This window comes from Amblyomma maculatum, chromosome 2, assembly GCF_055883805.1.
Source record: "Amblyomma maculatum isolate TAMU_Amacu chromosome 2, ASM5588380v1, whole genome shotgun sequence".
Lineage (NCBI taxonomy): Eukaryota > Metazoa > Arthropoda > Arachnida > Ixodida > Ixodidae > Amblyomma > Amblyomma maculatum.
The window spans coordinates 28,229,799-28,256,397 of NC_139345.1; the positions used below are offsets into that span (position 1 = coordinate 28,229,799).

The 26,599-nt window shown below is 43.6% G+C and overlaps 2 protein-coding genes across 3 annotated transcripts in view; one reads left to right on the top strand and one right to left on the bottom strand.

The window, feature by feature from the left end:
* The first annotated feature begins 68 nt into the window (after positions 1–68).
* Positions 69–21,070, top strand: LOC146198206 (uncharacterized). Its single transcript, XM_084593608.1, has 9 exons — positions 69–1,336; positions 2,537–2,704; positions 5,019–5,186; positions 6,372–6,584; positions 14,188–14,329; positions 14,408–14,442; positions 15,693–15,809; positions 17,536–17,658; positions 19,246–21,070. The coding sequence occupies exons 1-9, from the start codon at positions 257–259 to the stop codon at positions 19,399–19,401; spliced, it is 2,202 nt and encodes a 733-aa protein (XP_084449734.1). The 5' UTR covers positions 69–256; the 3' UTR covers positions 19,402–21,070.
* A 91-nt stretch (positions 21,071–21,161) lies between these two features.
* ash1 (histone-lysine N-methyltransferase ash1) overlaps positions 21,162–26,599 on the bottom strand; it is a 74,844-nt gene continuing 69,406 nt past the window's right edge. For both annotated transcript variants that reach the window (XM_084593606.1, XM_084593605.1), the window contains 4 exons: positions 24,728–24,909; positions 23,302–23,374; positions 23,082–23,162; positions 21,162–22,827 (listed from right to left, as the gene is read on the bottom strand). In XM_084593606.1, coding sequence (XP_084449732.1) covers positions 22,726–22,827; positions 23,082–23,162; positions 23,302–23,374; positions 24,728–24,909 — 438 coding nt within the window. In that variant the 3' untranslated portion in view covers positions 21,162–22,725. The remainder of the gene's footprint in view (positions 22,828–23,081; positions 23,163–23,301; positions 23,375–24,727; positions 24,910–26,599) is intronic.

Sequence of the window (26,599 nt, forward strand, 5' to 3'; positions counted from 1 at the left end):
TAAAATATAACGCGGTTCTAACCAGAAAAATTATTCAGCAAAATATGGCAAATGGTTAAGTTTAAAGCGGAAAATGAACGGAACTGGCAGCACTGGGTCCTGAGCGGCAAATCCGCAAGCGCAATCATCCGCCAGTGTGCACGTGTTTCATGTTTACTTTCATCGGTCATTCAACACCTTCAACCGCCTTCAAAACCAACCCTGTCGCATGGATCCGTAGCCACCGCAGTTCGATCGTTTCTACCGTGAACAAACAATGTCTTTAACGTATGCAGGCAGTGATGACCGTCTTATGGGATCCCAGATTTGTGAAGTTCCAGCTGCCTACTTAATTGCAAGAAACTGTCTGCCGCGGTCGGTCGTGAAAGTTACGGTGGCCGGGAAAACATACTTGTGTGTTGTGTACCCACACCGATACACGAGTTACGTTGCCTTCATTGACAGGACTGTGGAACTCGGTGTTAATAATGGCAGTGACATTACTGCACGCGGTAACAACGTCCGCGTTGATCTTTTCGGTCAAAGCCAGCCTGCTGAAAGCGCTACCGTCACAGTTGTCCTTACGTCTGTCCATGAACTTATCAAATGGCATGAAGTTCGGCGTGAACGATTTGTACACTGGCTGTCTAAGATTATGCGCAACTATTACGTGACAACAGGATCGACATTTTTCTGCCCGTCCAACCGTCCACTCGCGCGGCTATGCGCGGTGCATGCGGTCGTCATCGACCAGGTCCTTCCCAAGGACGTCGCCTGCAGAATTACAGGAAGCACTAGAATAATAATTTCCAGCGTCACATACAAGTCGGATGAGAACGACCGCACGTTGTTCTCAGACGTGTGGGAACAGTCACTAAGAGAACCTACGGAGCTGCTTGCTAAGCTGTGTACATTTCCGCACAAATACCCCGAGACGCTCAAGAGCGTCGGGTTACGACTTCAAAGTGGAATCTTGCTGACGGGGCCTTCGGGAACCGGTAAAACTAGCGTTGTTCGTCGAGTGGCTCAAAAATGCGGCGCACACTTGCTGAGCGTGCGAGGACCGGAGCTTAGCCGCTCTGCCCCCGGCGACAGTGAGGCACTGCTCCGTTCCGTGTTTGCGGAGGCCTCAGCGCTCAACCGAGTGATGCCCTGCATCGTGCTTATAGACGACGTAGATCTGCTGTGCGTCCGAAGAGGGTCTGGTTCGTCACATCATGCCAATAGGCTCGTAACGCAGCTGCTGACGCTTATGGATGGCTCGGAGGACAGACGGCGCGTCTTCGTTGTCGCCACGACTACTCGGCCGAATAACATCGACCCAGCCATGCGTCGGCCGGGACGCTTTGATAGGGAGGTGACTTGCCTTTCGCTTCTCAAGTCAAAGTGTGGCATGCCATTTCGGCAGTTTACTTCCGTGTGTCTGCAAGAAACAGCAATGTTACCTACAGTCGTCCTAATTCCGTTGTGTTCTGATGCGCGTTGACTGCAATGCTGTTAACATGACGCACCCAAGCATTGGTTTCGGAAGGAAGGTAAAAAGGAGGAAATGCAGGGAGGTTAACCGGTAAAAGAAACCGGTTTGCTAGCCTGAAAGGCCAAGGTGCACCAGAAGCTTATGCAAAAGGCAAAAAGTAAAAATTAGCAGATACCATGAGTTGGGGGTTAGCAAAAGTCAGGGAGGCTTTTGAGTCTACAGCTGCAATAATAGGTCAGTCAGTGCCTTGCAATGCAGATCATAATTACCATACTACTTCTTGCATTAGGTGTGCTTCAGCAACTATCAGTCTCCTCATACTCAAATTGTTTCCTCTTATAAGCTCTTTTTGGATATCAAAACATACAGCATTGTGCCTTTTGAGTATCTTTAGCTTGGTTTTGTTTGTTCTCGAATGCTTGTTGACTTGCTTCCTATAAATAATCTTTACTAGTGACAGACTGCACATCGTCTAGATTTTTTAATGTCTGTTTAAATAGGCACATAATAATATTGGCACATGTAGTTTGTGTCAAAGGAAATGTAATTCAGTTCTGTGATTTAGTTCGGCTAGTGTTTGCATTATTTGATATTTACTGGTGCATAGGTGCAGCATTAAAGCACTGTCATATAGCTACGGTGTGTCTTCTAACGGCTTACATTTCTTACCAAAAAGAGGTGCAAAACAGTTTTTCACTTTAAGGACCTGAATTAAAGACTGTACCTCCCAGGGCTTGGAAAACATAACAAGGACAGCAAAACAATACTGATCACATTTTGAACACCCCGCTACCTTGTTTTAAAGTTACAAAATAATAAGAATATTCTTAAAGTTGTGCTAGAATCTTCGACAAAGTAAAAAGCCAGAGTGTTAAGATCACGGCAGAAGAAAAACTGGGCCTGTATAAGGCCGTCACAGAAAATTCCACTTGCTTATGTGTCAGTGCTATTTTTACCCAAGCATGTGGTCCCATTTATTTCTGATGTCAGCTGTACTTTTGCTACCTGCACTTACGAGGCAGCATTTTGTATGCGGTCATATCTTGATCTCTCTTAATGTCCCGGTGTTTTATATTCCAGCTGTTGATGGGGGCTCTGTCAGCTGAGGAGAGAAGTTGTATCTTACGGACAGCTGGAACCAAGCTGGGCTTGGACTTGAGCCATCTCGTTCTACCCACATCTGGCTTTGTGCTTGGAGACCTAATTGCCCTCCTTCGTGAGTCTCTTATGGCTGCCATGAAGCGCACTGTAAGTGGATTTTTGCAAGGCTTGCTTTCACATTGTTGTAGGATGGGTAAAATTTGTTAGTTAAGTTTGGAAAATAGTGCCGTAGCATATGATATGAAATAATGCTAGTTAATCCATTTTCACTTACGTGAAATTTTTGAAGCGGAAAATCAGGGGCATTGTTAGTATAGTAGTGTATGAAGTGTTGTACAGCTGCAACGGAAAAAGTTAGCAGAAATGACTTATGATAGCAGTAGAAAAATTTCAAGATACGGCTCTCTTGTTGCCGAACACGCTGATAGAGAGAGTGGCGCTGATAGCGGGGGTGGCCGGCAGAAAGGAGCACATCCGAAAGCCTGCATCATAAATGAACGCTTATACAATCCTTATCCAGAATCATGCACCGATGTGCCTACCCGCATGATTAATGCCTCTGTCACACGAGCAAGCATAAACTTTTTCACCAAAGTGATCCTTTCCCGAAAGACTTATATTCAAAAGGAGTTGCATAGTAGACACATGGCGCTGACGATCTCTTTTTAGTGTCCTTCCGAGGATGCTATTGAAACCGTGGTACTAGGCTTTAAACAACACTGCTAAGAATAAGCCGACGTGTTGCAGCCTATAAATCAAATACGTGTTATCCGTTGTTTATAGTAAATTTAGCTACAAGAGGTTCACAAATGTTAAATTAAAGAAGGTGGCGAGCATCTACATCGGCGCTTAGCATCAATCATCACGTGATATCTTTTGAACTGCTTATGGGAGTGCTGTAGAAAAAGTGCATTATTGCGCCTAGCTAACCTTCTGCAAAGTATAAAACCCTTTTTTTTTTTAATGTGTAAATGTGACACAAAAATGCACATTTGCTTCCCTTCTCTATTAAAAGATAATCACTAGTGTTCACTAGGCTGGCGACTACGACTTCCCAGCCGTAAAAGAGATTGCTGATCTTTGAGAAAAGAATACTTCTGAAAAGGTGATTAAACTTTGTTGTGTGTCTGCAGATGAAACTCTTTTTGGGAGGTGTTTTTTTATTCAAACGCCTTTACAGTGCCCGTGTGACAGGAGTATTGGTTTTTTTTTTTTTTTGCTGACTTTGCGAGCAGCGGCACCTTTGTTGCAGTTTCTGCCTCCCACCCCGCTTTGCAAAATGGAACGTGCTGTCTATTCTTGATATCGGCACGTATGGCAATTATAGCGCTATATTGCAATTTCTCCAGTCCAGTCATGACTCACTTGTGCTAATCATTTTCTGTTGCAGTTGTACTTCAGTGTACCCTCTAATATGCTTATTTCTTTTAACTATTTTTCACCAGTTTGAAATTATAAAATATTTGTCTAGCTTGAAAAATATTTCCAGCCACGACTCATGATGCATTTCAGCTCAGCATTCACTATAATTGATGCTCATGATTCTTGCTTTTTTATTAGCTGAAAGAAATGTTAGTTTGTGGCAAAGCGCTGCATTAGTCAATAGTGAATCAAATGTGGGACAATGCATTTGGTTTATATTCTCCTAGTGAAACATTGTTCAAAAGCTTTGTTACTCCGTGCAGGGGCATCTGTTAAAGCAGATGTTGATTAAGAGTGCACCACCATGCTTAGCTGTGCGTGGTATAGCTGTGTCGTGGAAAAAAGGTATAATTGTTGTTGAGCTGATGCTGAACATATGGACCTCGACCTCGGTGGAAGCAGCGTACTACTTTGGTCATCATTTCCCGCAGACAGCACCTCTGGGCTGACCTAACCAGGGAAAATCGGCAGTGGTCTGTTCTTCTCTTTTTTCTCACAAGATTCCCATCTTTTGCTCTCTTCTTGGTGCTCCCTGTTTTCAGGCAGCAAGGATTAAACACGTGTGGCTAACGCCCTGTGTTACACCAAATTGGGTTATAGTTATGGTGTACAGCTGGTATGGGCAGGTCTTGCGTGCAAGTTCCTGTCGCGTCCCGTTGTGTTCCATGGTGGACAGCTAGCACTGTGGCTGAAGATCGTATATATATTTATGGCTTCTTCTTTTTCCCAAAATGATCCCTGTTCCAAAAGGCGGGGTATTTGCATTTGACTTTATTGTTGGCAGTGACTAGTCTAGCATGCGGTGTACTTTGACATAAGTGTGAGGGAGATATGGACATTGGGAAGAATCATCCAAATCTTGTGTGAGTACCAGTGAAGGTGCAAAATTTGTTTGGCTATTTCAAGCTGCTATTGCTGCTCCATGCCAGAGTGCATGGCAAGAGGTTCTCTTAAATGGAAATCTTGGCACATGGCAAAACTGGAGACCTGTACCTAGTAGTAGGTTCTGCCTTGCCTTCCATAACTTCCTTTTTCTTAGTCTTCAGACCGCACCGAGGCATTTGTCACAGACAAGGACTTTCAAGCTGCCCTTGCAACAGTTCGATCAAACTTGAGCAGTCGTCTTGAGTTTGCTGTTGAAGTTGTTCCTCGCTTCTCTTGGAAAGAGCTTGGAGGTATTGGCAACATACAGAAAAAGCTGCAAACAGTGAGTACTGCTCTTGTTCATTCTAATTTTATCAGAGAATAATCAGCGGAATGTGCTTTCTTGTACTCTTTACTATATGGTTTGAAATGCCTAGCATGTTTTTATTCTCAGTGTAAATGTATTATTATGTTAGTAAATGTTGTGGCTTCAGAAAGGTGGGCACAAGGATTTTCAGTCATTTGTGCGTTGCCACTAAGTACTGTTTAATCTTCCCTGTTTTCTGCATAAACAGAGTAGGTTGCCCTTTTTCTCAAACAGGGAAATCAGCCACTGGTGGCACTTTATTTTTAGCAATACAGTGAAGGCCAGTCAGTGCATTAGAAGCCCTACCATGAAAGGAACACAGGAATGGTTCAATAAGATTGCCTCAGAGGCTCGTTGACCAACTCAGTCTCTCTGCTGTTAGCAACATGTCACCTGCACGTAGTCTTTAGCAGACAGTGTTTCTGCCATAATTAGGGAGTGTATTGCTGTGGCCTTGGTGGTGTGCAAGGTCTGCACCAGATTTTGATAGCTAGCTGCACGCAGCAGATGTGCCTCTAAGCATGAAATGCTTACAGGTGGCGTCAGCTAGTTTTCATTCGGGTTCCCACAGGTCCTCGCCGAATTATTGCTGTTCTTTCATAGCCCTGCAGCAATGGCAAAGCCATGCCTGATAATGGTTAATTGCTGGTAATGAGGCAAAGAAAGTCATGCATAAATGGTTCAGTGCGGACTGAGAGGAGGCGTTGATACCATTGGCTGAGGAACAAAGGAAAGTGTTACAAAAGCGACAGTGCCAATCAGTGCTGCAGTTTCTACCACCTTTATTCTAAGCTTTACTTTCGGTAATACGGTAGACCTGTCTTTGCTATAAGGGAGTAATTTACTCAGTAATGCCCATCCAATCTCAGTCATACGGCTACAAAAGAAAGCTATACAGCTTTCATAGAAAATTTGTAGTTGAAGAAATTCAGGTAGCCTTGTGCCCTGGACCAGGACAAATTTTTCATCCACTACGAAGTTTCTGTGAAAGCTGTATAACTTTCCTTTGTGCTACATGGCTGTGTTTGGGTGGATACTAATGAGTAAATTACTCCCTTATTACAAATTCCATTCTGCCTCGTGGTGGGGGTTTCCCCTATACTATGTGCCAACTCCCTTTGCTGTTTGTGACATTTGTGACCCAGTATTTGAATTTTCCAGGCGGTTGAGGGCCCTCTGCTAAATCCAGTGGCCTTTGGGAGGCTTGGAGTGTCACAGCCGCGAGGCGTGCTGTTGGTAGGGCCCCCAGGATGCGGTAAAACCGCCATCGCTCTCGCACTCGCTGCTAGTTGCCCAGGATTGACGTTGTTCTCCCTTGGAGCGGCCAATGTGTACTCTCCTTTTGTTGGGGACTCCGAGAAAGTAATCACTGCGGTGAGTCTGATTTACTGTTTGAAGTAACCAGTCACGCCAGAAAGGAATACCTGTAAGGGTTTGTGCAGAATGCTAGTACCGCTGGAGGCCATGTAAGAAGATGAAATGAAAACAGCCAGAAAAGCATAAGACCTAGTGCAAAAACCTTGCCAAGAAATGGCATAACCACTGTGGTACAAAAGTACAATATATGATGCTGTGGTGTGTGCTGTTTTTCAAGGTTGCAGTGAAAGAATAGCTAGGCATGCTGTTACTGTTACTTTGTCTTGAAGTCCCAATTGTGGCAGTGCACCAGTAAACTAAAATGCATGCTGACATTTCCTCATATTGTTCCAGGTTTTCGTTTATTTTTGTTCTGCTAGTAAGTTCAAGAAAGTCATTTGAAAAATTGGTCAACAAAGTTTGTTTTGTAGTTACTCTGAATGTTAACCTCCCAGAGCAATTCTCTATTTTGCTTGAAAATGTTGAGCCAGTTGCCATCATAATTGCTTTTTCAAGGTACTTCGAAGATTGGTGCCAATTTGATCCTCATTTAAATATAGCGGCTTAAGTATAGTGCTCTATAAGACTGGGCAGTCTGATGACTGTGCTGCGAATGCATGGGAGTGAGGGGCCGCTTTTGCGATGATGGAGGTGCTGCAGTCACAGATTGCGCTACCAGCAACAAGAATGCCAGCTGGCTGGCCGCCTGCATGCGCACGCAGTGCAATGGGGCACATACAGCACGGTGTGTGTTCTTTTTATTTTTTTTTGTCAATGCATCATCTCAAGTATTAGTGAGAACTTTCTACAAATACATTAGTCAACAGTGCTCACTCCTGTTCGTGGACATCTACTCTATTTTTAATTGCGGCCGATCAACAATGCTGCAGCAAAGCTACACCACAGGAGTTGGGCTCTGGAGAGAGGCGTACGAATTGAGAGTCACACAGTGTGCTTTAACTTCAGTCACATGCATGGCTTACTTTTGATTTCCGAAAGCACCTGCTTCTTGCTGTGAAACAGTAAAACTTCTTCTACAGATTTCACTTTTTTCTGCTATGAAAGCTGCTACAAGAGGCCTGGTTTTCAATTCCTCCGCGGCACAACATCAAGAGATATGATAACTTCAAGGCGAACTTCACCCAGTGCACATGCCAGACCATGATGAGTGACATAATCATGGAAATACCCCAGTGGTGGCCGTTGTTATCAAATGATGTCATTCCTGTAGTCTTTCTGGCCTCACCAAGCTATACTACTTCGAAGTCCCTGTCAAAGAAGAGGAAGGGCAGGAATCTTTGCAACCAGAAGCTTCCGCCGGCAAAACGGGGATGATTTGATCTAATGTACACTGACGTCGGAAATGGCAGGCCAACTGCAAGTGAGAAGCCAAGCCACTTAGTCCCTGATTTTCATGAAAATGATGGTGACAGTCAAAGATTGACCACAGGAGATGGGTTTGGACAAGGTTGACATGCATTATGTGGTGGCCTAAAAATTCTGGCACTCTGGTCGAGAATTGCAGTTGCAAACTGTGAGAATAACTTTTGTTATGTTCAGTGCCAACTTGGTACTGCTGAAAGGTGGTGGTGAAAGCGTTTAATAAAATATGGAATTACATGAAGGTTGCTCTGGGAGCAAACTCATTGACCTAGAGAAAGCTAGTGAAATCTAATGTACCTGTTGATTCAAGAAAAGCTTAATTGGCCCTTGTAGCTGAAGTCTACGTAAAAGGACAAAAACTGCTGCTTCTGCCTCGAGAAAGCCAGACAACATTACAAAAGCTGATTTGGTTTCATTGAGAAGTATTCTGCAGCAAGCTGCATTCCATGGATTAGTTTTCCATGCAGAGCGTTATCATCTTTGATGAGATTAAACTTTTCAGAACACATTGACAAAATGAATTCAGGTAAGCATTCTTTGTGCTCATTTTTTTAAATGTACCAATTGGAAGTCAACATTAAATTCTATTTTCATTGTATTTTGTACTTTAAGTTGTCTAATTTTTCTTACATTACTTGATTGACATTGCAGTGCAGGCTCAATAGGCATTTACTGATTTAGGAAATTTCAGCTCAAACTGTTCTGCTGATGAACTAGCTGACTATGGCTTGGTGGCTGTACTCCAACCCTTCAAAGGTAATCTTCTTTGGGAAGCCACATTATTTTATTCACCATTTCCAGAGTAATATTGTTTGCTCGGAGGTTTGTAGCAATGATTCTGTGCCATAAAATTTACACTGTGTTTTTATTTTTCCTGTAGGTAGATGGACGCAAGTCCTAGGCATTTTCGCATTGAAAATCGATGTCAGAAAAAGCATCCTTGCAAAGATTGTGCTTGCAGAAATGTTGCTGTGAACAGGCTGGCCTCTGTAAATGGTGTCGCGTGCAGTGGTGCCAGTTAGAACTGCAGCATGTGGTAGACTTTTGGCATAAAAATTATTAAGCAGTGTCAGTTTTGCTCTTGATACATTTCTTTGCCGATCTTATCATGTTTAAGGAAGTGATAAACATGTTTAGATGAAGATTACCAGCCCTGTTGCGATGGTTGTCTTTGCTGTAGGTGCTGTATCTAAAAAAGTCTTTGCAGAGCTGTTTCATTCTGAGGCCACTTTGATTTACCCAAGTAGCCTGAACAAAGAATGGGATGCTATACATTTTGATCGATACAAAAGCATGTGTGGTTCTAACTTGTAGGTTGTTGAAATTGAATTGCCTAGTGGAATGATATATTAGCGCTCACGCAAGGCTGCCCGTGCTATTAGGAAAAGAAAATGGTGATGAGCATTCAGCTGTTTACCACTGCCTGTCCTTGCTATTTCTTTCAAATTAACAACTTTTTTTCGTCATGCGCAGCCACATTGACAAACATCAAGTCAAGGTGCCCACATCCAGAGGTTCCTACATCCAGCAGATCCTCCATTTCTTCTCGAACTTCTCATAGTGGATCAAGATTATGTGCGATGCATTCTTGTAGACAGGCTTCAATGTGCCCAATGGCTGCACGGTTGTGGGGTCAATCAAAGAGGCATGGAAGAAAGACAGCAATAACGTAACATTAAGAGCCATGCCTCAGAATAATAGAATGAATATTTTTTTGGAGCGGATAAAGTGAGAGTTGGCCCGGCAGTCTGTTTCTTTAATGAGAATATTTTAAAGGCCTTTTCTATATCGGAAGGAAGTCCGAAAGTTATATCGATCAGTTTGTGATATAAAGGCATTCATAGAAGCACTCTCAAAACCAAAAAAATTATGATCTTCAGAATTAAAGGATAGGCATTTGAGGCTTCCTTGAAGTTAAAATGCCTGAAGGAATTTTTAGTAATCAGAATGAATTGTAGTTGCATGCAAAAAAACTCTTAAGTGACTGTACAGCTGAGAGTCTATGAGCCACTTTGAATTCAACTATAGAGATTGCAAATTACCTTTGCTAGAAGTGAAAGTTTAAATACATTTGACTTCGCACCTCTCACAAGACAAATTAGAAAGTGTCTTCTTAGTTGCGGGACAAGCTAGTAGGGAAAATGGTCATTTGACACCAGCATAGTCTTTAATAGTCACAAATGTGCTGTCTTTCTATTACCTTGCACTGCCTCAAAGTATAGGAAATTGTAGCTCTCAAGTAATTATAGTTTGCTGTTAGACGAAATCTCAGCAGCAGACAGTCAGGGGGTGACCGAGAGTAGGACAGAAGCCTAGAGGACACACAGGCTCCACTCATTTTACTTCCGCAGGGTGAGCATAGTTATAGCATCAAGAAAATTTTTAGCCCATTGGTCTGCTGCATGGCAGGATATGCAGCTTGCAACATGCTGTGAGAGACAGGTTGTGAAGCCTGTACTCGATCTCTCACCATGGACATAGGTTGCTCCATGCTCGATGCCAGGTCGCAGTGTGCTCAGAAATTTGACTCGGGCGGTATTTTGTACCCATCTACACTCCTTTCAAGTCTGGTTTGTGCATTGGAGGATTCATTCAGTTCATTCAGCTCTGGAAGATCGAGTTTGTCTAGCATGTCGGATTTTGCAGCTTTCCTTGAAAGTGAGCTGGGAGGAGGTTTAAGCTCTTCCAAAGTTGGGATGTGAGGAACATGGAAAAAAGCTTACAGTTCAAGCAATCAAATGTTATGTACTTAGTGGCTTTGCTTTTTAGCAAAAGTCAGTGAACAGTGACAATAGTTCCCAAGAGGAAAAAAAAATGTGTGAAGTAAAGGAGAAGTGCATATGTGCTAACAGTATACAGCGCCTCACATGCTATATGGTCTCATAAAACTGTGAACTGCCTTTCTATGTTAGTCCATCATTTTATTTTTGTCGGCAAGCTTGGCAAGCCTCTAGTTTTTAGTCCTGTATATATATATATATCGCCACATTGTTGAGCTCTCCTTGCATATTTTTTATTGCATATCGTTGCTGACTCACCTTGCAAATTAAGACTCCGCGGCCGCTGCTGAGAGGACATGCGCGGATGGGCTCCCGTCCCAACACTACAAATTGTGAGTCCTTGAACTCGCAACACTGCACAACAACCCTTGTTGCCGCTGCAGTTGAAGCCACTTCACCGAAGCTGCCACAGCTGCACGTGGGCCATCACGTGGGCCATCTCACCATCGGGCCTACGGGCTGCCCGACGCATCGTTAAGCAAGGCTCTTTGCCTCGACTACGCCATGCTAGGCATATCAACCATGTTGTCGTAGACCCAAACCTCGGCAGCTCTGCCTTGCAGTGTTGGCCACCTTGCAGCTCACTGGACAGCAACCAATTACACTATGGCTACCAGAGGAGCGCAAGGTGAAGCCAGCACCTCCCGAGAAAATCCCCGTTAGGGGTTTGAGAACATAGGCATTCCCGAGGACTACGACTTCCATGTACTACAGCCCGGAACCAGACACCGTCTACTAAATGTCCTGCAACTGCGACAAACAAAGACTCCTGCAAATCGGCCGAGGGCACTGTTGGTGATCTCCTGAGTGACCCAGCATTGAAGGGCGCCATCAAAAGATCTCGAGCGAAGAAGCTCAGCAAGGCAGCCCGATGACAACCAAACACCGACAACCTCATCCAACCCGTAAGTGGTTCACCCGCTGTCAACCTAATCGACCTAATTTGCAAGCAAGGCCCAGGCTCTCCCCCTTCTGAAGGGAGAGATCAAAATCGTAATGCGCCTTACTGGATGGCTAAGCCTACATGACTATTCAAACCACATTATTACAGCAGTGCTCATCCGTTCTTGCCCAAAGACGAACCGAATGGAAGAAAAAATAGTACGGCCACATCTGGGCTCCAGCATCATTGTGGCCAGTGCCCAATATGAAAAAGTGGCAGCAATACTTCGACAGCTGACACTTTTAATAATCACAAGTGCAACCCATCTAGTACGAGCCTACGTGTCATTTTCCCTCCCAACTACTATGCGGGCTCATTCATGGACAAGACGATTCTGGGAACCTCGACAACCACCCTTTTGACGATGGACGGTCCAAATCTCCCAAGACTTGCTGCGAGTATTCATGTTTTCCATACAGACTTGCACAGCAATTTTGTTCATATTATGGGCAGACAAGACACAGACCTGATGTCTTCCCTACCTCGAAGCTGCCAATCTGCCGTACCTGCGGCCTACAAAACCCCACCGCTGACCACATGTGTCAGCCCAAGTGTGTCAACTGCAGGGGCCCACACTTAGAAACGTGCATGGAATGCCCTAAACTATTCAAGCCAGTAAGGAGAAACCAACAACTGGCTCCATCACAACAAACAGCCCACATCCCAAGAAAGAAGTGTACCAAACAAGCACAAGGCGACACTTGTTCAGCAAAGATGACCAGGATGGCAACAGCCAACGGCAGCACACGCCTGGGGGTAGGAGTGCAAGCTGCAAAAGAGCGGAGAATAAACGATGGGACGGGAGCAAAACTAGCAGCTTCCTGCCATCCCAGGCCAAGGTCATAGTTAGGGAGGCTGAGCTCGAGCAGTAATGGGTCCGCCCTACACCCGGCTCCATTGCCATGACAAGGGCTGCTGTAAAGCCACATGCAGCTGCAGATGAAGCAGAAGCAAGCCCAAAGCTTAAATCATTGTGCTTATGAATAATATGCCTTAGTAAACACACTGCATGCCTTGTCATTTGTTCTTGTGACAATTAGAGCACAATAAGAACACCGATCTCGGGAAGACGTATTGCAGATTACTGAGGATTTAAGAGAAAAGTTCAATCATGCATTGATGAACGCAAGCTGTACGAAAAAAGGGTATTCATAAAGATCCCTTGCTGTGCGAAAAAAAGGTATTCATAAATATCCGTTAATTGAAAGCACAAGCTGCAATTCACATGTGCCATATTGTTTTCCTCCATATCCATTTCTTTGAATACAAATAAATTTTTATTCAAAGTAGCAGGAAAAAAAATAGCAGATTTTGTACATTTACAGAAAGAAAAAAATTACAGAACACTAAGCTTTTCCGAATTCCATGTGTTCAAACATCTTATCTGGGTATTATTCTAGTAATCGCATCCTTTGTAAGAATAGCTAAGAATAGAGAATTGCACAGCTCTGGTGTAGTCTCGTATTGCTACACCTGCAATACGCTAGGTAGTGAACATAGTGTTGCTGTTGCGCATCACGCCTTCCTTCGGGCGCCCATGGCGGTCATTGCAAAAGCGGCCAGCTGTCCAACGCGGGTTGTCGCAGTGCCCAGTCTTCTAAAGCATTATAGGCACAAGTTTTACAACTATGTCAGCTTTGCTGAAAACAAAGGCTGGATAAACCAGAGAATTTTTTAAAAGTGATGGACTGTTAAATTCTCTTTGAGAAGTCTGGTAACCGCACTTTGTCAACTGCACTTTGTCAACTGCACTTTGTCAGGCAAATTCTTTGCAGGCCACAATTGCTTCATTGCTTTCACATGTAGCAAAGCTTCCATGAAAGGTTCTGTCAAAAGTCGCTTTGCATGCTAAACCTGTTATGTGGAACAAATTCAGAAGCATAAGGCGTGCACAAGCTTTCAGATTTGTTTGTGTTCTTTTCATGTGGCGAGGCCATAGCCTCTTGAGAGCCTGGCTTCTAAGCTTGAATGACATGTTGTTGCCTTTGTTTTGTGACAATTTTCAGTGGGGGACTTCATTTATGATTGTTTCAAGGAATACATCTCCTTTCTGTGTAGGAAAATCACTATTAGTGTCCCTAGTAACCTCTTAGTCAAGTGCAAATTCTTTTTCTGTCTTTGAAGAATTTACTAAGTGCCAAAGGGTGCCACTAGTGGGGGTGAACTAGTGAAACCAGTGAAACCAGTGAACAAAGCATAAGGAGTGCTTTGCTTCCTTTGTTTCACTGGAGAGGCTCCATTAGAACAAGATATATTCTTAGGCTGAAACTGTGGAGTGTGAAGATGTTTTCGATGAAATGGACATTGAGCATACACACTTCACATTTTGGGCTGGATCATAGAACTGTGCACTTATGCCTGAAGGTTTGAACACTGGGCTATACTACAGTAAAATAACGCTCTCCTCTCTGCTTGTGTAAGGTAGGAACATGCTGCTTTGGTACTGTTCAGATGCTGGCTACTTCTGGCTGCTTACTAATAACATGTCAGTCAAGATGTTCATGTTTCCGTGCAGGTTTTTCGGCAAGCCAGGCTTAGAGCACCAAGTGCAATATTTATGGATGACATAGACACTCTAGTTGGCCGCAGGTCTGGCGAGCATTCAGGAGCCCAGGATCGTGTCCTCTCTGCACTTTTGTGCGAGATCGATGGAATTGGTTAGTATGGCTTATACTTGCTTTTTGTTTCATTCATTATCTTCTGTAATTCAAAATTTGCTAATGTATTGTGCGCAGGAAGTGGTACGCTTCAAAGAGGAGGCAGTAGTGAGGTGAGTTTTGCGAGGATGTTTTCTACACATGGTCCGCTGTACTTGAAAAAACATATTTTAATGCCCTTAAGAAAGAACCCAGATATATATAGGTGTAGTTGTCCCACATCCACAGAGAACAACCTCGTAACAATGTTCCATAATTGTTTGCAATGTTAAAAAGGTGGCAAACACCCGAAATATTTACCATAACGTCTGGTTTAGTTTGTGGACTATGTATATTTAAAGTTTCGACTTCTCCGCTTTGTAGACTGTCTATAAGTGCAGCCTATTCAGTATTTTGTTTTCAACATCACCCAGTACAGCATGAAAATATCCATCACAGTTCTGTCTGAAAATATTGTGATACCTTCACTGTGCTTTTGTTTGTGACTGGTTGCATGCATGTTATTTGGCACTAGTTGCTATCTCGATTTGAAGAACATGAACATGTGCCAAAGTTTCCAAGTCAGTGGCAGAATCCTGGAAAGGAACCTCTTGACAAGCTATCCTTGTTGGCTTTGCTAAAGCTGGCTTGTGTATATACGCTCCCACTCATTTAGCACCTTCATGCAGTGAATATGCAAACTATGGTAACCACGCAGTATGTGCCAAATGTGGCTAGGTAGGAATGGCAATGGTAGCAGTGGTCGCATGTTACCAAATTGGCTGTGTGACTGTCCATGTGTGCTAAAATTCTCTAGTCACAGTGAAACTACCAAGTGCAGCTATGGATGTTAAGCCATACATATTTTTTGTTTCAGTAGCCCGGGTAATACAAATCAGCACACACATTAAATTTTTATGCATGGATTGCACATCTAGCTCCTGCAGGCTAGCATGTGCCTCTCAATGACCAGGAACACCACTGTTTATGGATGGAGCTCTGACCTCAGCTTACCTGGGGTGGGGACTAATCGTACGGCTGGGCAACATTAAATGCTATGCGGAGTGTATAACAATGTATTTGAAGAGTGCCATATTATTCCCCCATTTCTCAGTGTTTTAACAGCAGAAAATTGGTCAGCGAATGCTTTTAGGTGGCTGGCTGACCATTAACTTTTTTACTGCGACAGTATTCAATACTATAATAGGTTCTGGCAGGAAGCTGATCTAGATATTTTTGTAAACCGCAGCAAACTCGCTTACGAAATTCACTTTGTGGAGCATAGCTGTGTGAGCTCAGGTACCAAGGAGGAGTTTTTCTCATAGTATGTTGTTGCTTGTGCGCCAAGCTAATAACACACTTGAGGGCATGATTTTGTTGACAGGGACGACGAAACGTTGTCATGATAGCTACGACCTGCAAGCCAGATGCAGTTGATGACGCATTGCTGAGGCCTGGCAGATTTGATCTTATTGTCTACATCCCACCACCAGACGCTCAGGTGAGTCTGTAGCTGCCATTCACCATAGTCAGACCTTTTCAACAGCCATATTTAATAAATTTATTTTTAAAGTATAAGAAATCCTGGATAAAGATACAAGCAGAGAATTGCAAAGAGAATCGCAATGGCAAAGTGCCTTTGCTTAGTGTACACTTGGCTATGGCACTAAATCATAAAGGACAACATGGTCACAAAAGCAAAATTCATTTGCTTTTAGTGTGTGCAATTAATTATTAGCTCATCATCAGTCTTCTACTCTACTCTGCTTTTCAAGGTGGTGGTATTTTCTTATAATGAAAAACGCAGCTGAACAGCCAACAATGCACAGAGGAGACACGCACACATACATAGATAAGGACAATGCTGCACTGACAACTAATTATTCCCACCCCCGCACCTCCTCCTTTCTTCACTTCTTCTATGTACACCAAGCCTCATCCTTCACTGTCCTCCCAGTAAGCAAGGAATTCCATCTCCTTCTTCAATAAGGAAACGGAAGGCATACTAACACATTGTTCATCAGCCACAGTTATCGCCCAGGCTTCCAAAATCGCTCGTCAACTTGTCCTTATTCTTCTTCAAAACATCAATACTATGAAAGTCAGCAGGCCATTTTTGTTTCTTGGATAACTTAGTCTTTGCACTGCACTGCAATGTTGGTTCCAGACTTCTGCAATATTGCAGTGGCGTGTTCTCTGTTCCTGTCGGTAACGCATCTCCTAGTCTGGCCAATGTACTTCTTCCCACAGAGCAGGGGAATCTGATACCCTTGAATGCATTTTGAATACCTTGTTCAGTGCACAATTTTGCATTTTTACTTCTTCCCATTAACCCACGCACACATACTTCAGGTTTTTGGGGGGCTGTAGGAATAATTTAAATGCCATATTTCTGGCCAATCTTCATCAAGTTGTGGGTAAAGCCATGAAGGGTACTAAAAACGATTTCTTCCTCTGTGTCACTTGTTCATTCCCTCTCCTTTTTCACTTGTTCTGCAGCACTAAGCTATGATGCATAGTAAAACCATTCATTGCATTCAAGTAATAGTGTATCAGATTCCTCTGTTCTGTGGGAAGAAGTACATTAGTCAGACTGGGAGATGTGTTAGCGACAACAATAGAGAACACGCCACTGTAATATCGGAGAAGTCTGGAACCAACATTGCAGACTACAAAGACTAAGTTATCCAAGAAACAAAAATGGCCTGCTGACCTTCGTAGTATTGATGTTTTGAAGAAAAATAAGGACAAGTTGACAAGAGCGATTTTGGAAGCCTGGGCGATAACTGTGGCTGATGAACAATGTGTTAGTATGCCTTCCGTTTCCTTACTGAAGAAGGAGATGGAATTCCTTGCTTACTGGGAGGACAGTGAAGGCTGAGGCTTGGTGTACATAGAAGTGAAGAAAGAAGGAGGTGCAGGGGTGGGAATAATTAGTTGTTAGTGCAGCATTGTCCTTGTCTATATGTGTGCGTGTGTCTCTCTTCTGTGCATTATTGCCTTTTCAGCTGTGTTTTTCATCATGTGTGCAGACCAACTAGCTCAACATTCCAACGTATTATTTGTGATGTTTATCCAAGAAATGAGATAGGGGTGCCAGCTGTCCTGTTCATGGCTCAATATGTTCTTGTGGCACTTTCAGCAGTGCCACTGCTTGTCACAATGGAACATCACTGCCTGCCTGTACAGAAACTTCATGTTAAGTGCTTCTATGGCCTTGTGCGCAGGCCCGAGAAGAGATCCTCAAGGCTCGTTGTGCAACAATGTCTCTTGGAGAAGTTGACATGCCATCCCTCGCAAAAAGAATGGAGCATTTCAGTGCAGCTGATATCATGCACCTTTGTCAAGCAGTGAGTGGTGCACCACACTATATTTTAGAGTTCATGAATACATACTATTGTTGTACTCACACAGTCTAGCAATACTTAAGGGTTTGTTTCATTCAGCCCTAAGGTCAATCAGACAATTGGGAAGCTGTTGCATTGCAGTGCTTATATATAGTATCTCCCAGTGCTTGTAATTTGTGCTGCTGTTCTTGATGCTCTTATCCAAGCAGGCTTCCCGCCTTTACTTCTGGCCGTCTTCCTTCTTTTGTCGCAGTCTAATGCATGTTCTGCATGTATTGTTAGCCTTCCAACTCGCACCTCTTAAACTGGTCCCAGGTTACGCAGTCTTGCACAGAATTTTGGGCACCCCATTATTGCTGCATTGCTTTATTCCAAGCCGTCTCTTATTGCCTTGGTTTCTTCAATTTCCTGCACCTCTTTCTCTTTGCCTTCCACCAGTGTGCTTTCTGCACTATCAGTGGCCACTATACTGTCCACTGTCCATAATGTGGCCCTGGTCGATGCATGCCAATGCCGCCACACTTAATAATGACCATCATGGACTACCCATGCACCATCCTTGTGTACCACTTAGCTTGTCCTGGTATTTCTTAGCCATGCTTTACTGCATAAAGCCATAATTTGACTGGCCTTATAAAGCCGTTTTCACATAAGCAATGAATCTCTCCATAAGCAAGGATGATGGAGCACTCGTCACACCCTTTAGAGGTGTTTCATCAATACAACATTAAGCTTTAGTTGTGCTCTGGTGATGGAGACAGGTCGTTGGCTTGGCCATTATAGGTGATCCCCTCTTCTTACAAGGGGCCTAAGTAGCATTCGCTGCGGGTCTGGAAACTTTGCAGCCCATGTTCTGTACGGTGCCTGCAGCAGTGTTCCGTTTTAGCCACTGGTTCTAAGGGTAACACCGATATCCCTTTCAGCGCCCAGCTACCCACGTTGATCCATGTGAATGTGACAGGTGGGAGCAAGCACCACTATAAGGAGAAATTTGAGCAACTTGCTGTACGTCCTTCTGCGCTGAAGCCCCATGCAGTTTTGAAACCTGAAAGGGCATGTTAGCTGCACACTCTAGTGAACAGCAGCAACCAGACAGTGCTTCCTTTTAAAAAAAAAACCATGTTTCTGCCCCAATTCGCATTTTTAATCCATGACATGCAATAATACATAGTTAATTCTGACATTGCTGGGTCTGGTCCCCACCGCACAGTTTTCATGTTTGCTTATTTTTGTTTGTTCTGCTAAGTCCACGTCTGCGGATGCCAGACATTGTGAATAGCTATTTTATGCAGCGGCAACCGGCATCACCAATACAGGCCTAAACTCAGTTGAATAGCAGAAGAGCACTCTTGTGTTTCTACCCATAGATAGCCTCAGCAGAAATCACAGGCCTCTGTGAAATGCAACAAGAGGGTACCTACCTGCGCTAGAAGGAATACTCAACTGCATAAAATGGAGTCTGCTGCTTCAGGTGCAACATAAAGTAGCCTTCAAGCTTTTAAACTGTACCTCTCCTTCATTCCCTTACTAAGTGATGTGCTGCAAGCTATGGCAGTTTTAACTGTTATTCTCCTTTTCTTTCTTTTGTAGGCTGGCCTGCAAGCCATGAATGAACTCGGATTTAAGGCACTTCGTGTTGAGCAACGTCATTTTGAGCATGCCCTAAGCAGCACATTTCCTTCACTATCTTCAAAGCAACTTCAAGAATTTGAACAACAGTGTATTCAGTTTTTGCCAGTGACTTAAAGGAGTAGAGACACCAAATGTTAGCTGTGTGTTCAATCCTTGGAATGACGTGCAGCACATGAAATGTTAACAGCCGCACATAATGCATAAAAAAAAAAAACAGTAATAATTTACAATTGAATATTTCTCTCTTGCTGTTTCGATTTCAACCGCCTAGGGATGGCTGACTCGTCACAAACTTAGTTCACGTGGGGCATACAAACTGCAGAACAGTCACTGCTTCAGTGTCCCAAGAGCTGCAATCATAAAATATGTATAAGCAGTAATATCGCTTTCCTCACGTGATGGAAAGGAAGTTGACCAATCGCCAACTCTCGTCAGTGTATGTGGAGTAAAAAATATACAGCCCAAGGGGTTCACTTTTAGGTCCTGTAGGCGCAACTCCAGCGTTCGCAGTAACACAGGTGATGAGAGGTCTCATTGTACTCGAATATATTGTTACGAGGCGACAAGGCAATGAACACAGAGGATGACCGTTGACCGCGAAACAATATTAATGAATTGCGGTGGGCCTGGCACGAGCACTTCTGCCTAAGCCACAGCTACTGTTTCCTCGTCCCCAAGAATATGTATAGTCCAGGAGTGCTTCCAGCAGTCCCAGGGCTTAGAAACAAACCCCCTTGGGCTGTATATTTTTGACAAAGACTGCACATGGCTTTAGAGCAGTGGCAGTCTGGCCCCCCACAATCCGGCAATGATCTATTGGGGTTCTTCGATTATTGTTTGCTCCTGAACTCGAGTGACATGAGCTGGCAAACACTTTCCCTGAACAATGGCAATGAAGTTCAAGAGTGTGCCTCTTGCTTTCACCTAATCAACCATGGCGAAAGTGCAGAGTCAGCACCGGAGTGTAGGTACCCTTGTTGGCTCCTGACCAGGCAGGTCTCTGCCGAAATGTTTTTCACTATTTTATTAAGTTTACCATTTTAAACAGAAGCTGAAAACAGTTCAAGCTGATGTGTTTAACCTAAGGCGGGCAGATTTATACATGTTACAATTATGAATGCATACTTCATGGTAGCTCAGAGCAGTGCTACAGCTCCCTATAGAAGACAAACATTGTCAGACCTCAATAAAGCAAGGATGAATTTAGCTAGAGACGCAACTTGATGTCATTACTTCAAAGTCGCAGTCCCATCAGAAATCATGCATTTTTTGTTACGCTGCTCAGCAGAACAATATTTTACTTCAGTTTAAGGTTGGTTCCTCACATCTCGCATGAACCTTACAAGACCGCCATAGTTCGATGTAATTCATCGGCAGTAACCGCCACACACAATTCCTCTGTGGCAGAAAGTAGTCCGAAAGTTCAAGCCTTTCTGGTTACCTAAATGACGAACTCAGCAGCAGACCAAATTACAAGCTCAGGAATTACAATGCCTGGACCTTCTTTGGTGTATTCAAATTTCAAAAAGTATTTTCGTTTGCTGTTCAGCAGGGTAATACACGCGCCATGTACCATGGCCCATAGTTAGCAACTGCTGGTTTTTAAAGTTGCATTCTACTGTAGTGTTAACCAGAAATTATTGCTGGGCAGTTCATCAATGATGTGAAAATTGAAACATTAAATTTTGATGCAAGATGCCACATATGACTTCATCCTCGGTCTGTAACATGCGTTACATTTCAGGTGATTGTTAATTTCTCACTAATACTACTTATTGATGCTTGGAAATGGTGTTGCATATTAATGACTGCAAAAGTGTCCAGCGCTGGTGCCGATGCAAGCTTCAAGAATGAGCGTCACACATATCCAGGAATCATTTTTGTCAAAAATAACGTTTAATACATGAAGACACGGCTTAACACCAGGAAAAAAAAAAGTCATGCTGATCATGTCAATGTGAATAAAGCAAGGATTCCGTTATGTACAGATAATGATTTTCAACCGTTTGAAAATGAAATGGTATATTCCCCACAAATGCGATGACCTGTGCAGTGAAGCTGCAATGAAGTATCAGCTAGCAAAAGAAAGAAAAACAAAATGCTTCATGAACCTATCTCTTTCTCCTCTTTAAAACCACTGAGTATTTATATACAATGACTCGAAATGGCATATACTTTCTTGGAAGCTAAAATCGAACATATGGTGCAACACAATTAAAAAGGCCTTCAGAAAACTGTAATGTGCGCTTCCCCTTTCTTTTCAGCAATGGTCGCAACATGGTAAGTCGATTAAAGGGGCCTTTAGTGAACAATATGAATTGTTGTTTTCCAGGAAGCCTCATCCCCACTGACATTACATTACAGTAAGGTAAAAATAAATTGGCAGTTCGGGAAATGCATACAGTACAAAAGGTGTGGACAGGGAGGGACATGGGAGTGCAGATGAGCTGGGACCACAAAAAAAGGGCAATGTGTAAAGTGCAGCCACAATATGCTAAAACAAACTAAGGTAACAAAAAGCGACATGTCACACATAAATAAATAACAGGAGCCTCAGCATGAGCACCTCAATGCTTTGCAGATTAGCATCCATGCTTTGGCCTTCATTCTCGGCGATAATGTAGTCGATCTACACAGACAGCTCATGCTAAACAAACAACCCACAACCCGAAAAAAAAGAGACTCACTGTGGCGAAGAAGGCTGTGCCATCACCTCAAATGATTAGAGATAAAACGTGGCTACAGCGCTGCATGTGATTCTCAGATGCAGCGGATAATTAATTTGGCATTGCTGCCCTAATCCGGCTGTAGACAATATCTGTCTTAGAAAACCAGGAAACACATTTGCGCCACATGAGCTGACTAAAACAACAGTTCCTGAAATCGCACAGCAAAGCTGTAGAGAAGCCGTTGCGGACACCGTATCAATTTACGTCGGTTTTGTACTGTTTTCTTTTCGAGACGAAAAGCAAGACAGAAACGCTACACAAAGGGGCAGGTATGGCATGCACACTGCAAATGTGGGCAAGTGCAGAATTTGTGCAATGATAGGAGCAAAACATGGTGGGAAATCTGCTGCTTCAACGGTCAACATTTTAGGAAAGAAGGGAGAGGCGATGGTGAATGGTGGCTCCCAGATGAAATGCATGATGGGCCATGCGATGCATATAAACGCCGAAGCGGCATTTGTGAAGAAGGCGACCGAACAACAATGGCTGTACAAGAGATGCACGCTTCCCGCAGCACACCTCCAGAGGTCCTGCCTCCCAGGTTGCAACAGAAGGGAACAACACTGGTGCTGCTTTTCTTCTGTCGCCTGGAGACCTGTGCGCTTGCAGGGCAGTGACGGGGGAGCCCTGCACTCTATTCTTCTCCACAGTGCAGCTTCAGTGTCGCAGTAATGAGCATGTGTTGGTGTGGATGCCAGGAAAGCGGTGGCTACCGTCCGGATGACGGAGGCATGTCAGCAGCTTCTTCTGCTGCTGCCGATGCCACCAGGCGACGTACAACCTTGGCCAGGCGCTCCTTCTTCACCTCTCTCTGCATCCAGTGGAAAATGTGCACTAGGTCAGTAAAACCAATTTTGGTGAGCAGCCTGCAGCATTTAAGCCATTTAGTGGCCAAGGTTTCAAGCATTGACATGTCGGCATGCTTTCCAAAACACTAGCAAATTTCAAGAAGTGGACAACGCTCCAAGAAGGACTGAGCAGCAATAGTCACGGAAAGGGCCTCCTTTTAGGAAGCTCTCCGTAGCTTGACTTTATTCACCAGGCAGCAAGAAGTTTTCAACTTACATCAGCACTCCGTTCATCAGGAAAGCCATGTGTTGTCTTTGCCCGGCTGCGTTTCTGGTACACAATGGGATTACTTCGAGGCTAAGCAGTCACAGCAAAAGAAAGAAGGAAAGTAAAAATAAGAACACACTGCACTGAAGTTGATGCAACATGCAGTAGAAAACTGGAAGAAGGGGCAAGACTGTGTAACAACAGAGGAAAAAGGTTTCAAAATACTGACCGAGTATGTCCTTTTTGGGGTAAGCTTTGTGTCAAAAGCATCAAAGGCGTAGCTTTTCGTGCAAACAGGAAACCTGGAAATTGAGAGAGGGGAAAAAGAAGAGAGTTGCCAAGTGTCACACTGCAACAATGTTTTGCTTTTTGGACAGCTCTTGAGGCATTGGGTAATCGCACTTGTGCTGTATAGGCAACCTGCAATGCTAAGGCAATGTTACAATCGTTCCACTGAGCACTGAAGTTAGCGTAATGAAACTGAGTTCAAATCTAAAATACCCGATACAGTCAACCAAGGCCACTGCTAGGCAGCGCCTCCTCTTGATGGAAACCTGACGATAGCACTGAATAGTAAGGAAACAGAACTGCAAATTTAGGCAGAAAATTGTTTGCATCCGCATATAAGGTGGAAATCTGACATGCTAAACTCAGGGAGAAAAACTGCATATTATATACATACGCAGGTTCTTAATTATGCAGTCGCACTTAAAATAGCAAATTGGCTAGCAATAATACAACCAACAGAAGCTAATGAATGTGGTCGAGTGGGATAACCTACCATGGCCCACACCGGTCGTAACCATCTTGCTCGTATTTGCACCTCATGTATAAAAGCAGGCAATGCCTCGCCACGGTTACCCAAGGTATCATATACACCATATGGCTTAAACTTGTAGCTATGCACGTGCATAATTCATGGAACAAATGCTAGCCTTGGAGAACTTGAGATAGTAGCTTGACGAAACTGTATCGGAATTTCTGTCTGCAACAGGCATTCCCTCGACATCATACAAAAAACAGGCATGCAGTGCTCGCTGCATAATTGTAACACTTTTGTCCTGGTGGTGAGCAAAGGGCCAGCAAAAGCATAACCAGCGGACACTGTGGTGTCTACGAAAGTTGTATCAACAATTACGCCATTGCACTGTGTTTACAATGTGCCAAACTGGCTGCTGTGGCCACAGGCGCTCATGCGGCAGCTCGGAGCTTGTGCACTTGTTTCTCTCCACATTCAACATATGTAGTATATTATGGTGAGGCTGCCCAAAAGTAATAAAGAATAATACGCCTTTGCCCGTGCCACTGGGTATAACGGGCTTCCATATTTAACAGCTGGCGTTGAGCTGCCGTCAAAATGTTGTCGCTTATCATTTTATTGGTGCTCTGGTCTAGACTTTGCCTTTCCAGATGGCAGTGGCTACTTAATGGCGTAGCCCGCATACTGTGTGGTGCAATGAATTTATGATAATCTGTCGCACTGAGCAAACTATGTTGAACAAACTTCTGTGCAAGAATTCACATCGAAATGATCAACCTTAAGAGTACCTTCGACAGCATTTAACTTGACAGCATCCGAAACAAAAAAGCAAGAAACCTGGCCAACAAATTACACTCATGTGACAATGCATTCCGAGGACAGCTGAGTTGTGTACCGGGGTTTGTTGAGCTTGTAGAAGAGCCGGGCACTCTTGTCGACACGGCACTCACACACGTAGACGTCTTTCTCGGATGCACCTCGTGGCCGGCCCCGACAATAGGTGGCCAAGTCCAGCACCCAGCACAGACCGGCCACGCACTCCAGGGGCAAGATCTCATACAGAGGCACACGCAGGACCTGCGCCCAAGAAATGCACATCATCGTACTACTAGTGCAGCTAACTCGATCAGTAGCAATGGCATGTGACAATGCATTTCTGGCTAATAGTAATTTTTCTGTAATAATGGCCATTCGTTAATATGTGGAGGAGACTACCTTGATAATACATTTGAGGGACAATGATAACTTGTTTCTCTTCCCAGAACTGCTCACGTGAAGAATGGATGAATAGGTGAAATGTCTATGAATATCTGTTGCATGAAAACAAAAAAATGTATATATAAATTTCGGGTATGTGTGAATATTTGAAATTTAGAATATGAACCTATTTAATATTTCTGAATATTCAGCAGAGATCAAATATTGTAAGAACTTTCATGATCAGACTGTATCAAAACCATATTATCTATCCAAATTAGCTGACAATCCAAATTGGCTCTCCATAACTTATTGTATGTACAGCCTTTGTCACAAGTTTAAAGCCCAGGGAGTTTGCTTTTAAGCCATATGTTATGATTTTTTTGAACAATCGTCCTAGCTACTAGAGAGGGTAGGACAAAAAAACCTTGCCTTCAGCAAGTTTGGAAACCTGGGAATGCATTACGAGTCACATAGTATGGCTCAGAAGTAGACCCCTTGGGCTCTAAACTTTTGACAAGGGCTATGCCAGTCATATTTGGATGCCGAAAGGCTTAGACTTCACGCAAGTTCCCCAAGTGGGCTTTCCACACATCAAACATGGTGACAATATGTCCTACTGCTTGGTCTGAACAATCACAAAGTGAAAGCGCACTTTTTTTTTATCCTTCCATATCATGTTGCACACTAAATGCCCACACCCATGGCACTTATCCTGTCTCTGCAACTGTCCTAACGTAAACTTCGTTGTCTCAGTTTAGTCACTTATGATATGCAGCCAAGCACACTTGTGGAATTTCATATGGGACTTCATAAGTGGGTCCGAGTAGACAAATCACCAATGGCGTAAGTGAGAGAATGAAAATCCCACACATTGCATGATGCATTGTAATCTCCAAATGTAGGTACTTTTTAACAGGAACCAACTAAACCAAACGAAAACCTGAGCAGTGTAGCCCATGTGCTCCAACATGCACAAAAGGCAGGCAACAGAAAGGCCCTCATCGCTAATATAGTTTTGATATAGCCATCACAGTTTTGATTTCCGAGCTTTGCTGCAGGCAATGGCAGCTGTCAGCTGCACATTCTCCAGCTGTCCGATTCCTTTTACAAGCTGCTAATCACTTCTTTTCCACTTTAGAAGCCTACTTGCTTCTGATTTCCCTCACATCTATGCTGCTCTTACTGCATACTTGCTATGAGTGGAAAGCTTTTAGTGCGAAAGAATCTCCTCATAAGGCTTCACCATATTTTGAAATTTTCAAGTTTTATTTTTATTTTTTTTATTTTTTTAAGAGAGCAGGGAAGAATTTAGTAACTTGACCATTCGATAACACAACATTTTTTTTGTGGTTCCTTGAAGCCTGAATAAATGAGGTTCTACTGAAGCCATCATCAGCGAATCATAATTCTGCAATCTGCTGATGACACTGCCTTGCGTGTGCAAACTGCAGAAGCAAACCGGTACTACAAAAAGCAAGGTGCCCATGTGCTGTGCAATGCACGCTAAAGAACCCCAGGTGGCTGAAATTTCTTGAGCCCTCCACTACAGCATCTCTCATAGCCTGAG

Coding starts and splice junctions, on each gene's coding strand:
- LOC146198206 (XM_084593608.1), top strand. CDS start 257: ATGTCTTTAACGTATGCAGGCAGTGATGACCGTCTTATGGGATCCCAG. Junction 2,705..5,018: donor TGGCTGCCATGAAGCGCACT/GTAAGTGGATTT, acceptor CCTTTTTCTTAG/TCTTCAGACCGCACCGAGGC. Junction 14,330..14,407: donor GTGCGAGATCGATGGAATTG/GTTAGTATGGCT, acceptor TATTGTGCGCAG/GAAGTGGTACGCTTCAAAGA.